The sequence below is a fragment of the Podarcis filfolensis genome (assembly GCF_964270895.1).
Source record: "Podarcis filfolensis genome assembly, chromosome: 16".
NCBI classification, from domain to species: Eukaryota; Metazoa; Chordata; class Lepidosauria; order Squamata; family Lacertidae; genus Podarcis; species Podarcis filfolensis.
In genome coordinates this window covers 14444895-14461136 of record NC_139620.1, presented here as the reverse complement: position 1 = coordinate 14461136, position 16242 = coordinate 14444895, and the positions used below count along the sequence as shown (strand labels likewise).

At 51.2% G+C, this 16242-nt stretch overlaps 2 protein-coding genes across 3 annotated transcripts; one reads left to right on the top strand and one right to left on the bottom strand.

Annotated features, from left to right (window-relative positions):
- Positions 1 to 880: 880 nt before the first annotated feature.
- ZNHIT2 (zinc finger HIT-type containing 2) lies at positions 881 to 2528 on the top strand. The gene has a single exon (XM_083592019.1). It carries the CDS (start codon positions 1045 to 1047, stop codon positions 2272 to 2274), a length of 1230 nt encoding a protein of 409 aa, XP_083448145.1. The 5' UTR covers positions 881 to 1044; the 3' UTR covers positions 2275 to 2528.
- A 525-nt stretch (positions 2529 to 3053) lies between these two features.
- Positions 3054 to 15891, bottom strand: TM7SF2 (transmembrane 7 superfamily member 2). 2 transcript variants are annotated; one of them, XM_083592038.1, is made up of 11 exons: positions 15785 to 15883; positions 13293 to 13422; positions 12326 to 12522; positions 11264 to 11318; positions 10167 to 10361; positions 8349 to 8452; positions 7469 to 7588; positions 6697 to 6865; positions 6058 to 6138; positions 5570 to 5692; positions 3054 to 4615 (listed from the first exon to the last, which is right to left on the bottom strand). In XM_083592038.1, exons 2-11 carry the CDS (start codon positions 13345 to 13347, stop codon positions 4455 to 4457), a joined length of 1260 nt encoding a protein of 419 aa, XP_083448164.1. In that variant the 5' UTR covers positions 13348 to 13422; positions 15785 to 15883; the 3' UTR covers positions 3054 to 4454. The 2 variants fall into 2 exon arrangements, with proteins under 2 accessions (XP_083448164.1, XP_083448163.1); XM_083592037.1 differs by lacking the exon at positions 13293 to 13422 and having other exon boundaries at positions 15785 to 15891.
- Between the last annotated feature and the right edge of the window lie 351 nt (positions 15892 to 16242).

Genomic DNA, 16242 nt, shown 5'->3' with positions numbered 1-16242 from the left:
GGCACACCTGCACAATACCTGTTGGGTATTGGAGAAGGCAGGGAGGCCAAACTGCAGGTGGAGGTTTTGTGTCCCCTGCCCCCATCCTCCCTGCAGCAGAGATCTACTACAAGGAGCAACAGTCCCATTAAGGAGGAGGAAATTGGTTGTAAATCAAAAGGCAGTTAAGTAGATGGGGCATGCTGAACGTTCTGCTTGGTGGGGCAACATGCCACTCGCCATATGAACCAGCCTCCACCATTAAGAACAGCATACAACCCACTTAACAAATCAGGTATGCTTATATCACAAACCAGCGCGGCTAACTTCTCGCATTTCAAAGCAGCGTAGCACAGCGCCAACTAAACGCCAACCATTCTTGGTATGAGCGCTATAAATACACTAAATGGATATTACGCAGCCTCTGCGCTCAGAAGCGCTTCTAAGCTAAAAAGCTGCACGATACATTAGATCTATTTTTATTACCGAAAAATCAGGGGAAAGCGCGAACGCAGTCCCCCACTACCACAAATTATGCAGTCGAGTTTCCCGCATTTGGGGAAATCGCAGGGGTCAGCACACCCGCAGTGCAATGGATGAGCCTCACCCTGGGAAAACCACCTTCATGATCATGGTGTCTCCCCTGCCAGGTAAGTATGAGTTGGGATCGCTCAAGCACCTCCTGGGCACTCTTTGGCTCTGCTATACAAGATATGGTGACCTCTTCAACGTAGGTGCAATAAACCGCTCTGGTAGAACAGCAATGCTTCCATATCTAATATCGGTAGATTTATGACTCCAGATGCCCTAAAGTCCCCGGTCTGTTCTCCGGTTTTCCTCCCACAATGCACTGTTGTGGCTAGATTTACATACGTGAGTGCGTCTGCGCGGAAACTAGTTTTCAAGGAACGCGCGCACAGCCTTCTGGGGCTCGGCGCTCTCTGGCCCGAGAATGAACGGAAACTTCCGATTCGCAGCAAGATATTAACGCGGAAACCCTTTACACAGGCTGCTGCCGGAAATTCCCGAACGCGCTCGGCGTTCCTCGGCTGCCTCTTCTCCGGCATGGATTCCGCGGGTTCGAGTCCCGCGACAGACATTCCCTGCGGGCACTGCCAGGCCAGGCGGGCCCCTTACACTTGCCCGCGGTGCCACCTCCGCTTCTGCTCCGTGCCCTGCTACCGGGACCACGGCTCCTGCGCCCAGGACTTCCAGAGCCGCGAGCTGGAACTCAGCCTCCGAGGCCTTCGGGGGGACAAGGCTTCCCAGCGCCGCCTGAGAGAGGCCCTCCTGCGGCTGCAGGAGCTACGCGAGCCCGGGGATGACGGCCTTTCGCTAGGCCTCAACCCTGACGTGGAACAAGAGGAGGCGCTGTGGGAGCAGCTGAGCCCCAGCCAGAGGAAGCACTTCCAGCAGCTGCTGAGCAGTGGACAGATCTCGGGACTCCTGCCCGCCTGGGAGCCTTGGTGGCTGAGGGGCAGGAGATGCGATGGCACTGCCCTGATCCAGGAGCTCCAGGGGGACTCCAGGGATGCTCAGGAGCAGGAGCCCCACCGGCACCCGGCGGCTTCTTTGCAACAGCCACCACTTCCCACCCACACAGAAGAGGCTTCTCCCACCGGCACCCGGAGGCTTCGACAGCAAGCAGTGCCCACTTTGCCATCCTCCATCCCTCCGCTGGCCTCCCTGACTCGTACTCCTGCCTCACCTCTGGTCCGCTTCCAGCTGCCCAATGTTCTCTATGCCTATGCCTACGCCTTGGCGCTGTACAACGGAGAGGCGGACGAGGCAGAGATGCTCCCTGAGTTTTGCGAAACAGTCCTTGACGTTTCTGGGGCTTTGGGGGCCAAGCAGGTTTTCCACTCTACAGCCGAGGCCCTACAAGCTGCCCTCCAGGCTCTGGCAATGGGGCAATACCCGGAATGCCTGCTGGGCAATGCCAAGGTGATGGTGGCCGTGGCCCAGATTTTAATGGGGGAGTGCCAGGCCCAGCAAAAGGGGTTCAGCCTGGCTGCCCTCGCCCACATGGCCCGACTGCTGAGCAAAGGGAAGAAGCGGCTACCTGCCCAGGACCGAGCCAGAATCTCTGGGGCCCAGAAGAAGTGCGAGTTCTTGCTCTCCTGGGTGAATGAGAATGAGGTGGCTCTGAGCCTCCTGGCCTTGGAGGTGCAGCAGGAATACCACGCCCACCTAGACATAGTCAAGGAGGTGGGGGCTGTTAGCCAGGAACTGGAGCGGATGTGGGGGGCCAAAGTGCCTCCTCCTAAGAAGCCCCTGATAGAAGAACTGGACTGAATTCAGGAACTTTGACAGCTGTCAGGTGCTCACCAGCTGGCCTGGGAGGGAGTTCGGGGGAGAGGAGTCCTGCTGAAACCAGATTAGGCTTTGGAGCAGGAAATTGAATACTCTGTAAACTGGATCACATATTGGATTAGACAAGATTAGCCCCTTTTCTGTCTCACTTCACGTTAACACCTTGAAATGGAGCGAGGCTTGGGTTTCAAGAGGCACTTGTGGGGGCTGCTGGTGTAATAAATTGGTGAATTTTCTTGCTGTTTTTTTCCCCATTTTTTTATCAATGGCCCAATCCTATGTGTGGTTATTTGGGATAAGGGCGGTCCCACTGTATCTAGTAGAGCTTACATTCTAGTAAATACATTGAGTAGCCACCCTCCAGACTGCCCTGATTGAAGAATCTTACAAAGTGTGAATGGATATTGAACTCAGCGGGCCTTTCTTCTCAGAACATGCTTTAGGATTAAGGCACACCTAGCGGAAGTATTAACAGCCAATGGGTTTGGAGTTTAATAATCTGGAGTCAGCATATTAAAACACAAAGGTGTGTTCCTTGTTGTAAAATAATGAGTGAACATGTGATCTGTTGATCTGAGGGAAATTAGCCGCCGCCACTGTCATTACTGGAATTACAGCATTTTGGAAGCTTTCTTGTATCCAACTGTGATATGGAGAAAAATACCCTCTTGGTAATATCTGTGTGGACTCTGCATTCACTGTACATGTCCCCAAAGAAGTGTGGAGCAGCAGCTTTGCCAAAATTACATTCCAAACCCTCAGAGGTTTGAATATATTATTTATTAAAATAAGTTACATTTGCTCATTTCTCCCACCCCTTTCAAAAATGCAAGTAAATTACCCCCCTAATTTCCCACCCAGCCAGGGAAATCCAGTTTAATTCTTAACCCACCAGCATCTACAGACAACTCTGGTGTGCTCCAATTCCTTCTACTGCCCTGTTATGCTTCCATTGACTTTTTAGCAAATGGCTGGTGTTGTGTGTGTGTGTGTGTGTGTGTGTGTGTAAGACAGAGAAAAAGGTTGCTCTCTGTTCCATGCACACATGAAGCGCCCAACCCTAAATTAAGATTCTGCATAAATTTGAAATTCTGCAGACTTGACTGCAAACATTCCCCTAGCCTAGCCGAAATGGTTAAACCTGACAAAAACTCAGAAAGTTCCCTGGTGTTAATTTGCTGTTCAAGAAACATTTGACTTTCAAAAGCTGCTTTAATAAACCTGAACCTCTGCTGTGTTACCAAAATCAGTGGTTACTAAAATCTAATAAAGTCGCCAAAATCCAAGCTTGATTAGAAATCATTCAAAATCCAGATTGAGAGTTTTTATGTCACTTTCTGAATGTCTAGGGACATCCATAGTCAAAAAGCGGAGTTAGTTATTTTCCCCATCCCAAAATAAATTCAGTTCTGTTTAATATGTCAGGTTTCTCAGTACAGCTTTCTTAACTTCCTATAAACAGGAATCTGTCTTTTCCACAGGTTAGTAGCACTGGTCACAGAAATTGTGCATGCCAAAGATCTCAGATTTTTTTTAAAAAAAGTTTCCTTAATTAACTGGAAATGCTTCTAGTCCTTATTGCTGCAAATCGAGTTGCGGTGGAATCTCAGAGGCCAGAGCAGCACTTCCAGTTGGTTGCAGCTTGCCAAATGTCTTTGATGTAGCTCAGTGCTCTGCTGCATTGCAGAAACAGAATAAATATGTGAAGATCGGCACAGTAATTCCAGTCGTGTAATCTGGGCTCTTGCTGTCTGCACAGAAAACGGATTTTTAAAAAACCACAAAAACCAGCAACACAGAATTTGCCCACATGATCTTTGTGGGTTAAATTTTTGCAAATTCAGGCTTGACAAAAGAAGGCGATTTCTAGATCGAAATGTCCTGACGGGCAATAGATGGGAAGCAAAAGAGCCTCTCGTTTCCTGAAAGAAGCAGGCCATGTTGTCTGAGTGGGTCTTGGAAACAAAGCTGCAGCAGGCTGAGGACCCCCCCCCTCCCCACAGCTCCCGGAGGTGGGGAGGGGGGTTGTGACCCCACAGTGACAACCATGGCACCCATTCCTCTTCTTGGTTGAGACTGTGTGGGCATGGGCTTCTCCAGGCAGGCAGAAAGGGTGGATTTCCGTTGTGAGCAGGGTGAGAGCTGAGTTGTCAAGCGATGGCTCAGTAGAGGTAGGGGAAGATCCGGTAAGGGACGCGGCGGCAATACTCCTGCCAGGCGAGGCCATACTTCCGCAGGCACTGGTGCTCGTCCCGGGCTTCTCGGTGAATCAGAAGCATGGTGAAGTAGAGGACATAGAAGTAAGGCAGGATGTGGGTCAGGCCTGAGGAGAAGAAACAGAATGGGGAGGCCATTGGGGAGGGTGGAGCAGAGACACTCCATTGGCTATTGGGGCTTCAGATTTCAGTGCAAGGAGGCACAGAGAATCCCATTTTGGGGTGGGGATGAGAGAAAGAAAAGGGGTCTCTTGGCACCAGCAGCCTTTTCTCTCTCTTTCCCCCTCGCCCCAAACCCAGCTTTTAAGATCCAGCCTGATCAGTTTGCAGGGGAACCTTGAAAGCTTCCAAACTATTTTGTAACATTTAGGTTGGCCTAACGGAGGTATTGCTGTAATGTGGATCTTAATGCTTTACCTTCAACTTCTGTGTAATATACATATAGTGTTTCAAATGAAATGCCATTCTTTGCCTGGTGGGTTGCTGCAAGGAACAGGGGCCAGTGCAGGGGTCCCCACCAGGCACTGCTGGACTACAACTCCCAGCAGCAGCCAGCATGACCAGTGGTCAGGGATAAGGATGTGGGAGCCCAACTGCAGGCTCCCGCTCCCTGGGTTAAGGCTTGAAAGGCTGGAAGGTGATGAGAAAGCTCTTTCCAGGATTTTGCAGGGCATAACATGAAATTATAAGGGGTATATTTACTTTTCTACCTGTTTTGCTTGTTTCTCTCCAAAGTGAGGATTTTGAGAGCCTCCCAGTGGTTACTAAAAAGGTCATGAAAGTCATGGACATCGGAAAACGGGCGCTGCTTAACTCTGCACCCTCAGAATTTGTGTCGACATGTATAGGATAGTTCTCTCTTTCTTTAAGGAAGCACATCAGCTCTGTCTATCTGAGGGGATGCTGCCTCCCTTTGGCAACTTGGCACACACTATGTGTAAGGTCATGTAATTGCCTGTAATGGTGTTGTGTGACCCTGGTGAGTGGGCTGGGCACTGAGATTCTCTTCCTACAGAGTGTGGTCTGGATACTGACGGAGGGGGAGAGAGGCTCCCGCTTACCGCAGGGCAAGGACCACGCAAAAGCCATGATGAGGTCTCCTAAGTAGTTGGGGTGCCGCACAAACCCCCACCAGCCGGACACCAGCAGGCGCCGTCCTGTGGCCGTGGGGATGGTTCGCAGTCCTGCAAGGAAACAACATTTCTCTTGTGAGAACAAAGGGGTTGGGAGAGTTTCAAAAGGCGTGCAGGTCTTCCAAAAGCAGGAGGCCAGCCACGCTCTGCTTTCGCAACAGGGAGGAAAGCGATGCCCAATTTTCCACCTCCCTCCCACAGGCAAAAGACGACGCCCAGGCACCCACTCCTCTTCAGAAGCAATGGCATTTGGATTTTAAATGCAGGTGCTTTTCTGAGGCACATGCCTGCGTGAGCCGCGGCTATGCATTTTAAGAAAAGAACGTTAGAGGCCAAAGGTTGTGAAGGTGCAGGGCACAGCTTGTGTGTCTCCCAGCAGGGTCCAAACAGGCCACAAGCCACAAAGGAGGACAAACCAGCAACTTTGGGGTCGGCAGGATTCCGGCGAAAGGCGTTCTTCTGGGAGTTGGCGCCACGGAAAATGGAGTAGCCCAGGCCTGCAGGGTTGAGAAGGGGGCGGGGGGAGAGTGAGATGGCATGAATGGGCAGAGCACGCTAGAGAGAAAGAGTGGGTGGACAGACAGAGAGTTTGAGCTCTGGGGTGGCCGAAGGGACAGGGATATGAAGAAAAATAATTAACACATGCACATTTGCATACATATTGTTCAGGCCACATTAATTTTGCTTTTCTTTCTCTTAGCACTCTATGCACAGCCTCTCCCTTGGCCCTCCCAAACTCAGGAAATAATTGTTTCTGGGTAGCAGGCATCATCCACACCTCAGCTTAGGCACTGGGTAGGGGCACTCTGCCAAGATCTTTGACACAGTGGAAATTTTGAATATTGCCTGTTTGTTTTTAAATGAACAAAGTCCCCACTGTTTACTATCAACTGATTAAGGCTTTATATCCCTTCCCATTCTGGAAGCTTAGTTAAGAGCAAGTTGGTTGCGTTATTAGACCCCTGACACGAAAAGAAAAGAAAGTTGCTGAAGCTTGGAGGGGAAGAAAATATATTCTGTGCATGCTCAGAGGCCCTGTTTGCCGCCCAACTCACCGTTTAGCAGGGTGATACCCCCAGCCATGGGCAGGCTCAGCTTCTGCGGGTGGGTGACGAGGAAATACGACTGGAGGGTGTACAAAAAGGGCACCCACGTCAAGTCCCCGAAAGCCAACATGAAGCCAAAACCATCATGGACGATGTCCATTGTGGTGAGAACAGCCTCCTTTGGGAAGGAAGAAAATTTGCCTTTTTTAATCTGGCCCAGGAAAATCCACCAGCTCTCAGTCCCCAAACCTACTGCGAGCCACACACTGGGGAGCGGGCGCATTTCAGAGAAGTGCCTGCAGAGCAAACAGGTTCAGGTGATTTGAGGAAGCAGGTACCAGGGAGGAAAGGTAAGCCTTCCTCTCCCCCAGGGGCACACCCCAAATCCAGAAAGAGAAACATGAGCAGAATTGAGGTCCACTAAGATCAAAACAGCCCGACAGGCACACATTGTGTCAGTTTCTCTTTTTGCGTTCTTTGTTTACAGCCAAACAGGCAAAAGAAGGTTTATTGAGCCCCTGGGAGGCTTGACTGAAATCGACACTAGGGAAGGGGAGCAGTTTGGAAATCCCTGCTTTTGCTTCTGTTCCTTTTTTAAAAGACAAAAGCAAGTTTCTAGTCCTTATGGAAATCACCAAAAAAACCAAAACATACATGGGTGTCATTTGTAAACTCAGCCTGCCAGTTCCTGTGATGCATCTCCATGGCAGAAACTGAGGAATTAAGGCTCCCTGCAAAACTCAGGCCGGCCGGTTGAGATCCCACCCTCTGACAGACTTGCCTCGTGCCATAAGGCATCCACCACGTAGAGAAGCTGGAAGCCATTAACGAGGATCATCGCCAGGGAAGGGCTTCCTCTCAGCTCCGTCTCCTTCACCAACATGGCCATGTTAATCAGGGCCTACGAGAGAGCAGGGAAGCAGTGGGTGGCAGAGGGGAAAAAGCAGTATTATCCTCATCACCATTAGTAGTAGCAAAAGCTACAGCTTGCGGCATACCCCTCTAGTGTCTTGTTTTAAGCAGGACACCCCAGAATTACAGAAGCCATTCTGGCTTCCGATTGGCTCCTGAGATGTCCCATTTTGGCTCCTGCGAGAGCATGGCCCCGAAAGACGTGAAAACAATCTGAAGGCCACCCGGTTAGGGGAAGTTGCTGCCAGCTCTATGGCAGAGGTGGGCAACCTTCGGCCCTCTAGATATTGCTGAACTACAACTCCTGTCATCATTGCCCATTGCTGGGGCTGATGGGAGTTGTAGTTCAGCAGCATCTGGAGGGTCAAAGGTTCCCCACACCTGCTCTACAGGCTGATTTGAACCCACGTCTCCACAGTCCTCACCCAGCACTCCAACCACAACACCATACTGGATCCCACTTGTGTCAGCTGCCTGATCCCCAGCCATCCGGACCCTCCAGTATGGGGGGAGGGGCACTCCTTGGCGCTGCCACACAGTGGCGTAGCGTGGGGGGTGCAGGGGGGGCCGGCCGCACCGGGCGCAACATCTGGGGTTAGGGTTAGGGGGCGCAAATCCACGGGTTAGGGGGCGCAAATTACTTGCCTTGCCCCGGGTGCTGACAACCCACGCTACGCCACTGCTGCCACACCAACACAAAGGGGTCGCTCCCCAATCCTGCCTTCTGCTACCAGCGCAGGGATGCCTACCCATCCGAGGAGACCCGGGCGCAGCTCACAGAAGAACTTCAGGTCAAAGGTATTGATCCGTGGGTTCAATTCGTGGCCCATGAAGAAGTCATAAATGGGGTTTCCTGTGGGATGGGGAAAGAGGCAAGCAAGAGAAATTGCCGTCAAAAACACTTTGGGGAGGTGGTTCTGGCACACCCCTCTAGGCAGCTGCACCCCCGTGAAGCAGGAAAGTGTTGGCAGAACTTTGCACCCACATTTTCAGCATATATGCTCAGAAACCAGAGGAAGAACACACAGCTTCCCAGAATGCTCTGCAGCTGATCTTATAGTCACCACGTCTCAATGTAAAAGAGCCAGACTAGGACCTAGAATCATAGAATCATAGAATCATAGAATCATAGAGTTGGAAGAGACCACAAGGGCCATCGAGTCCAACCCCCTGCCAAGCAGGAAACACCATCAGAGCACTCCTGACATATGGTTGTCAAGCCTCTGCTTAAAGACCTCCAAAGAAGGAGACTCCACCACACTCCTTGGCAGCAAATTCCAATGTCGAACAGCTCTTACTGTCAGGAAGTTCTTCCTAATGTTTAGGTGGAATCTTCTTTCTTGTAGTTTGGATCCATTGCTCCGTGTCCGCTTCTCTGGAGCAGCAGAAAACAACCTTTCTCCCTCCTCTATGTGACATCCTTTTATATATTTGAACATGGCTATCATATCACCCCTTAACCTCCTCTTCTCCAGGCTAAACATGCCCAGCTCCCTTAGCCGTTCCTCATAAGGCATCGTTTCCAGGCCTTTGACCATTTTGGTTGCCCTCCTCTGGACACGTTCCAGTTTGTCAATGTCCTTCTTGAACTGTGGTGCCCAGAACTGGACACAGTACTCCAGGTGAGGTCTGACCAGAGCAGAATACAGTGGCACTATTACTTCCCTTGATCTAGATGCTATACTCCTATTGATGCAGCCCAGAATTGCATTGGCTTTTTTAGCTGCCGCGTCACACTGTTGGCTCATGTCAAGTTTGTGGTCAACCAAGACTCCTAGATCCTTTTCACATGTAGTGCTCTCAAGCCAGGTGTCACCCATCTTGTATTTGTGCCTCTCATTTTTTTTGCCCAAGTGCAATACTTTACATTTCTCCCTGTTAAAATTCATCTTGTTTGTTTTGGCCCAGTTCTCTAATCTGTCAAGGTCGTTTTGAAGTGTGATCCTGTCCTCTGGGGTGTTAGCCACCCCTCCCAGTTTGGAGAGAACCTGAGAGAACAGGGTTCAAATCCCCACTCAGCCATGAAGCTCCCTGGGTGAACTTAGGCCCTTTGCATTCCCAAAGACCTTTCCAGCCTATTCACATTTTCCCGTGTGCTCATAACAATGCAAATTACATGTACGAAGAGGTAATTGCCAACTGGGAATAACAATTTGCGTCCCCTGGGTATTTTATCATTTTTACACGTAGCGATTTTTATACCGTTGCTGTATAACAATAATATCAGCAAGAATAATGCTACATAAGTGGTGGACGTTTTTCCGCAAAAACTCCTGCCTCTAGGAATGAATGAGCCTTAAAAGGACTGCAGGACTGTTATTTTTGCTAAATGACGTATCATCCCCGGGAGACGGTCCTTATCCGATTTTGCGAGCCAATTCACGTGAGGAGATAACGGCTTCAGTCTCTCCGCCCCCCCTTTTCCTTCCTGCCACCCTACCACCAGCTTGCACCAGACACGGGACATTTGATGGGTTTTGGCCATGCCCATCAAGTCGCTAGTCCCTGCTGGGGTGGAGCTGGCAAAGGAGGCCAGAAGGAGGCCTGTGTCAGGTTTCGCACCTCACCTGAGTTCCCGCCTGGGGCCAGTGCTGCCTCTGGGGCAAGCAAGGCCTTGAGGTACAGGAGGGCGCTGAGTCCGAAGGCCACGAGGGAGGCAGAGAAGGCCAACTGCAGGAAATGGTCGTGGATGTAGCTGAGGCGCAGTCCAGCCGCCAGGCCGGCTCCAACCACCAGCGCTGTGACCACCATGGCATGGCACCCTGAGAAATGTGGGGCAGGGGGAGAAAGAGGGTGGGGCAAACAAACAACGACCAGACATCAATTTATCATCCCTCCTGCCATAGCTGTCAACTTACAGATTTGAAAATAAGGGACCAGCAGCCTTGAAAATAAGGGACCAGCAGCCAAAATAAGGGACCTACAGCTTCACCTGTTCCAGGCACTCCAGTCTTCCTGTCCTCCTGGTCAAACTCACGTTGGTAGCTTAGAGAACACTGTCCAACCAACTTTGTAACCAGAGGTTCAACTGAATAGAATCTGAATCACATGCACCACAAGGCCTATGCAGCCTCAACTTAAGATGGCTCCCCGGCCTGGCTTTGCACTGCAAAGTTTGCTTCAGCATGTGCAACAAAATGGCGTCCAGCATTCAAAAAACCCCTCAGCTTGCATTAACTAGCCACACACAAGGCATGCAAGCTCCACCCCCCAGTCGTTCTTAGACTTCTTATTGGGTGAGCAACACAGCCAAGCAACACAGTTGGAGCCTCCCTCCTCCCTGGCCGGCAGGGAGGGAGGGAGAGGAGCTGCTTCCTTTGAAATTTAAGTGACATCATTTAAGGGACATTTAAGGGACATCCATCAATAAGGGACAGCAGCGGGACATGGCGCTGGAATAAGGGACTGTCCCTTCAAATAAGGGACACTTGACAGCTATGCCTCCTGCCCCCCCCCCCCGGCCTTCCTAAGCCAATACTGATTTGGCTAAACTTGGGGAGAATCACGAGGTGGCATTTAATAAAATGTTCTCAGTCTTGAAACACTGGGATACGCTGAAAGGCCACTCAGCACCACATCCCTCCCCATTGCTGAGAGCCACCAGCAGCACCTTGGCGGCTGTCTCACCTCTGGGGGACCTTTCCCAAGGGTGGGGGGCACTTACCATTAATCCGGTACTGGAGCCGGGTCTTGTCTCGCAGGGGGGTCCCTTCTGTGAGCTGTTGAAAACACACACAGATGCAGAAGGCAGTGGTGGGATCTGTGCTGCCAGGGCTGCCTGAAAGCGGGGTGCTTTCTTTATATCAGGGTTTCCCAAACTTGGGTCTCCAGCTGTTGTTAATATTGGCAAAACCTATTTGGTGTTTCGCAACTTTCTAACTAGTTGCAGGACCTTAGCCAGACCTAGCAGAGTACACGCAGAATCCACGGAAGCAATTGGCGACTTGGCTGCAGACAGGATAGACGAAGCAGGAACCAGGAACTTGTAGTTAGGTGTTTATTATATACAGTGGACTATTTACAGGAACAGAACATGGATCTTTTGCTAGCTCTCTCTGACATGACTCACAACTCCTACACTGACACACAGAACTCTGAACACTGAGCTCTGAATACTGAACTAACACATTCCAGTTAGTAGGCCATTAATTATCACTCCCTACAAAGAGCTTGACCAATCAGGGAGCTCACCCCATGTCTCTGTTATCATCAGGCAGACTTACTCCTTCAGATTGCCTTCTGGCTGTCTACCAAACCTTAATTGACTCTGTGTGAGTAGCTGCATGTACACAGTTTCCCAACAGTTAAGACTACAATTCCCAGCATCCCTGGCCACTGGTCCTGCCAGCTAGGGATGATGGGAGTTGTAGTCCGACAACAGCTGGAGACCCACATTTGGGAAACTCTGCTTTATATGGAGCCAGGGGGAAGCCTCTCTGGTGGGAGAGGAATGCTCAAAACGCGCTTTGGGAAAATAAAAAGACAGAGGGCTGCTTTGGCCTTTCTCCACGACTCAAAGGTCCCTCTGCAGCCAAGGGCTGCCGCTGTTTTCTGATGTCAATTCCCCATTTCTGCCATTTTACTAGTAGGACCAGCTAGCCTTTCTCCCCATTGTGCAGATGAGGAAAACTGAGGCCAGGCTGCAGAACCCTACTGCAGCGCAGGCAAGAAGGAGTCTGTGGCAGAAGCCAGGAAAAATCCCTTGAGAGTGTGGAAGTCTCCTTACCTTCCCCATCGGGAGCATATATAAGAAAGCTTGCAATCCAACCCAGGCCAAGACTAGGGCAAAGTCCCGGGGGTCCCACAGGGAGCGGAGGGTGGGCAAAGGATAGGGGATGTTCAACAGGCTGGCCTGCTCCGTTCTGCAAGTCAACAGGAGGTAGAAGACAGTGGTGGGCATCAGGACGATAAGGAGGGAAGCCCCTGTGATGAAAAAAGATGGAGCGGTCAGAAAGGGGAAGAGACAGAACCCAGGAGTCCTGCATGCCCTGCTCACACCATTCCCAAGCCTCCCTAATAAAGGATTCCTGCGGAGGGATGAGAGAAAGGTATTGTTACAAAAGTTGAGTGCCTCCCCCTCTCTCTGCCGAGCAGTAGCCAGAGTCCATGGGGTTCCAGGCACTCACCCAGGCTCCCTTTGGAGACTGTCGTAGCTTTAAGAAATATGGTTTATTCATCTATTTACACCTTCAGTCTGCATGGAGTCCAGATCTTAAAGCATGGTCATCTCAAGAGGGGTTTCTCCCCCACAGCAGTGCAGCCCTGGCATCCATCCCAGCCAGCCTTCAGCCAGCCTGCCCAAGATGGATCCCAGTCTTCTCTCCCCTTCTTCTTCCCAGCACACTTTGCTAAAAATTATCTTTTCTTGTCATACAACACCAAGTTATCCTGGCAACCTTCCGAACTCCCAGTCTCTGTTCACACCTCAGAGCAAGGGGGGGTGGGAAGAAGGACAGTTCTCTTGCATTGACAATGGCCATCAATGACCCTGTATTGTTTCTTAATGGCCCAAAGCTTGGCCAGGTCATTTGGCATAGGATAGCTCAAGAATTCCTCCGCAGCCTGTATCACATTCCCAAATAATAAAAAATCCTACCATTTACTAATTTCTAAGGTTGAGCCCCTGCCCCCAATCTATAACAGTATTCTTCTGCCTGCACCCACCCACCCTGCTCTCAGCCTTCCCCCCTCACCTAGGACGCCTCCAAATTCCAGCTCTCTGGTACGGGGGACCTTCAGTCGATCCATTGTCCTCTTGAGCAGGTCCTGGGCCAGAAACCTCCTCTTGCAAGTTTCCCCGGTCTTCAGCAACCGCACACAGACCTAGAGAAAGAATCCATGAAGACCAAACAGAGTCCCTTGAGACAAGCCCCTGAGTATCCCCCCTATGTGTGTTTCGATGGTCGAGCTGATTTGGATCGCCTGTTAACAGAAGCCACATTCTTTCTAACTGACTGTGCCTTACATGCAAGGCCGCCTGGCCGTGGAGTAATTCCGCCCAGGTCCCCTTCTTTTTTTAGAAATTAATCACCAGGAGGGCACAGCCAACAAAAGCCAGCCAGCTGGAGGCTGGGATTCCAGAGGAAGGGCATGCTTGTCAGACTGTCATGTCTGTCCCGTTAGACATCTGCCACTAGTCTACCTCACAGGGCTGTTGTAAGGTATGCGCAGCATTTTGAACCCTTTGGAACAGATCTCCAGTCGATACAAAGTGCTACTAGTTCGTGAGCACCTCTCATAGGAATACAGGATGCTGCCTTTGGCAGAGTCAGGCCGTTGTCCCATCAAGTTCAGTATTGGCTCCACTGGCTGGCAGCATCTCTCCAGACTCTTTCCCAGGCAACCATCATAACCGGGAAGAATGTTTTGTATGCAAAACTAGTGCTTGGCAAATCCACCTCCCCTTTCCCAGAAAATCTGCGACTCAGGATAAATATTCGGGTGCAATTATTTCAAATAGCAGGTGCAAAGTGTACCCCCTACCCCAGCTCTTGGGGTCATGAGCCCCCAGACTCCTCACTTAGTCTCCTGCTGCACAAAATTGGAGTTGGCACTTGCCAAGGTTGAGCCTCAGCACCCATTTCTGGTACCAAAGCACACCTCTCAAAGTTACGATCGAGTGCCTCTGAGCATATTGGGAGTGCTTGCTCTCTCACCACTAAGCCCTCCAGACACATCTGGACATTGTTAGGACAAGGGACAAGGGAAACGTGAGCCCCAGCACACACCCATCCTATTCCTCACCTTTCCTCCTAGGAGTCCACTGTGGTATTTTTGTGTGTGTGACTGGCCCAAGGTCACCCAGAGAGTTTCATGGCCGAGTAGGGATTTGAATTTAGGCCTTCATGGTCTAGGTTTGCCAACACACCACACATTTAAAGCATCCCTGCCCAAGGATCCTGGAAACTGCAGTTTGCCCCTCACAGAGCTACAATTCCCAGCACCCTTAACAAATTACAATTTCCAGGCTTAGTTGGGATGTCTTTAAATGCCTTACAACACACTGGTTCTCAACTGAAGCCTCATCCCTGTGAAATTGTTAATTGATTTACTGGTTGCAAAATGAATTGGCCTTTCTCCTCCTCTCCTTTAGAGTCCTGTCAGTTTTGTAATTTAGCATTAAGAACATGCTAACTGCTTTGTTGTCTCTGTCTCAAATTCTCAGCCCAGTTCTCTGTCCCCAGCAGAGAAAGCAACCCTCCAACAAAGAATCTTCCGGATCCAACAGCCTGTGGCAGAGTTGTCCTCATAAGTGAGAGAACTGCCAACCTTTGAAATACATGGCTTTTGTATGTATTTTGAAAAACATGGCTTTTGTGTGTATCTTCAAGAACTATTAAACCGCCTGACAAGGTGCATGCTTGAAATCTGTGTCATTTGCATCGCCCCTCCAAAGTGTCTGCACCCCCAAATAGAGCCACAGCAGGCACCATAACCTTCCAACAGCTTCACTTCCCCCCCCAAAAAAGGCACACACTCCCGTTGTCTCCTGAAACAGACTGAGGCCAACAATATGAGGTAATTCAAGGTACTTGGGGAGTCAGAATTTGTGGCGCTTCCGCTGCTGACCTCAATACATTTCGAAAGAGGGAGATGTCAGATGCCTTGCAGGTCTGGATGCAGGATCCAACCTTTATAGGAAGCTGCCATACTGGATCAGTCCCCATCTTGCCTGCCCAGCAGCCACCCTCAAATGTGTGTGAAAGAGAGAGAGAGAGAGATTGAACCTGGCCGGGGTGGGTGCGGGGCACCCTTTCCGTGCAAAACATGCGCCCTCCCATTTGAGCTGCCGCCACCTTTCCCCTAAAAGAAAGGAGCAAGCTCCCAGTCCTCATGTTTCTGTAGAAAATTCGTCTTTTCTGTAGAAAAGGCAGCTGCCTCATTCTCCGCCGGTCCTTGCCTAAGCTCCGCATCCATCGACGGCACTGCGCTTCCAGACGGGGGGCTTTCCCAGCCCGGCGGAAGCGTTGCTGGCGAGGGTGCCAATCTCCGGTTGGGCTGGCCCTTTCGGGAAGGTCCCTAAATCCACCCTCCCCCGCGGGGACCACAGTCCCCTGCCTGGCTTGGGTGCATCCCGAGAGGGACCCGCGCATGTCTGCCCCACCCACTGGCCCTCCCGATGCCGCCAGCAACAGCGGCGGCATCCTCTGGCATGGGAGAGGGGACACACCGGAGGAAGGCTTACCTGGAGGCGCCTGGATGCGGGAGGCGCTCACCTGTCCCGGCCACCTGCCCGCCCGCATCAGCCCGGCATCAGCGGCGCCACCCTCTGCCCATCCTGTCCCTATCCCGGAGCAGCCAATCGCGCCCCGAGGGAGGAGGGCGCGGAGCCTATCAGGCGAGAGGAGGCGGGCCCGCCTCACTGCTCATCCCGTCCCGTCCAGCCCTGTTCGTGCATCCAGGCGCCCGCAGGAAAGAAATGAAATCGTGGTGGTGAAAAGGGAGAGGACAGAAGAGGGAGTGGGGGGGGGGGGGTGGACGGTGGTGTCCCAATCCTTCGCTTTCGCCGTCCTGGGTTCCCTTGGTGGTGGAAGAATGCGCTAAAGAGAAGGAAAAGAGAGTGCCTGAGCATACGCAGAGTGCAAAACGCCTCCTGCTCCAATGCATTGGAGTTCAGTGGAGAAATGAACAACTGGGGGTGAG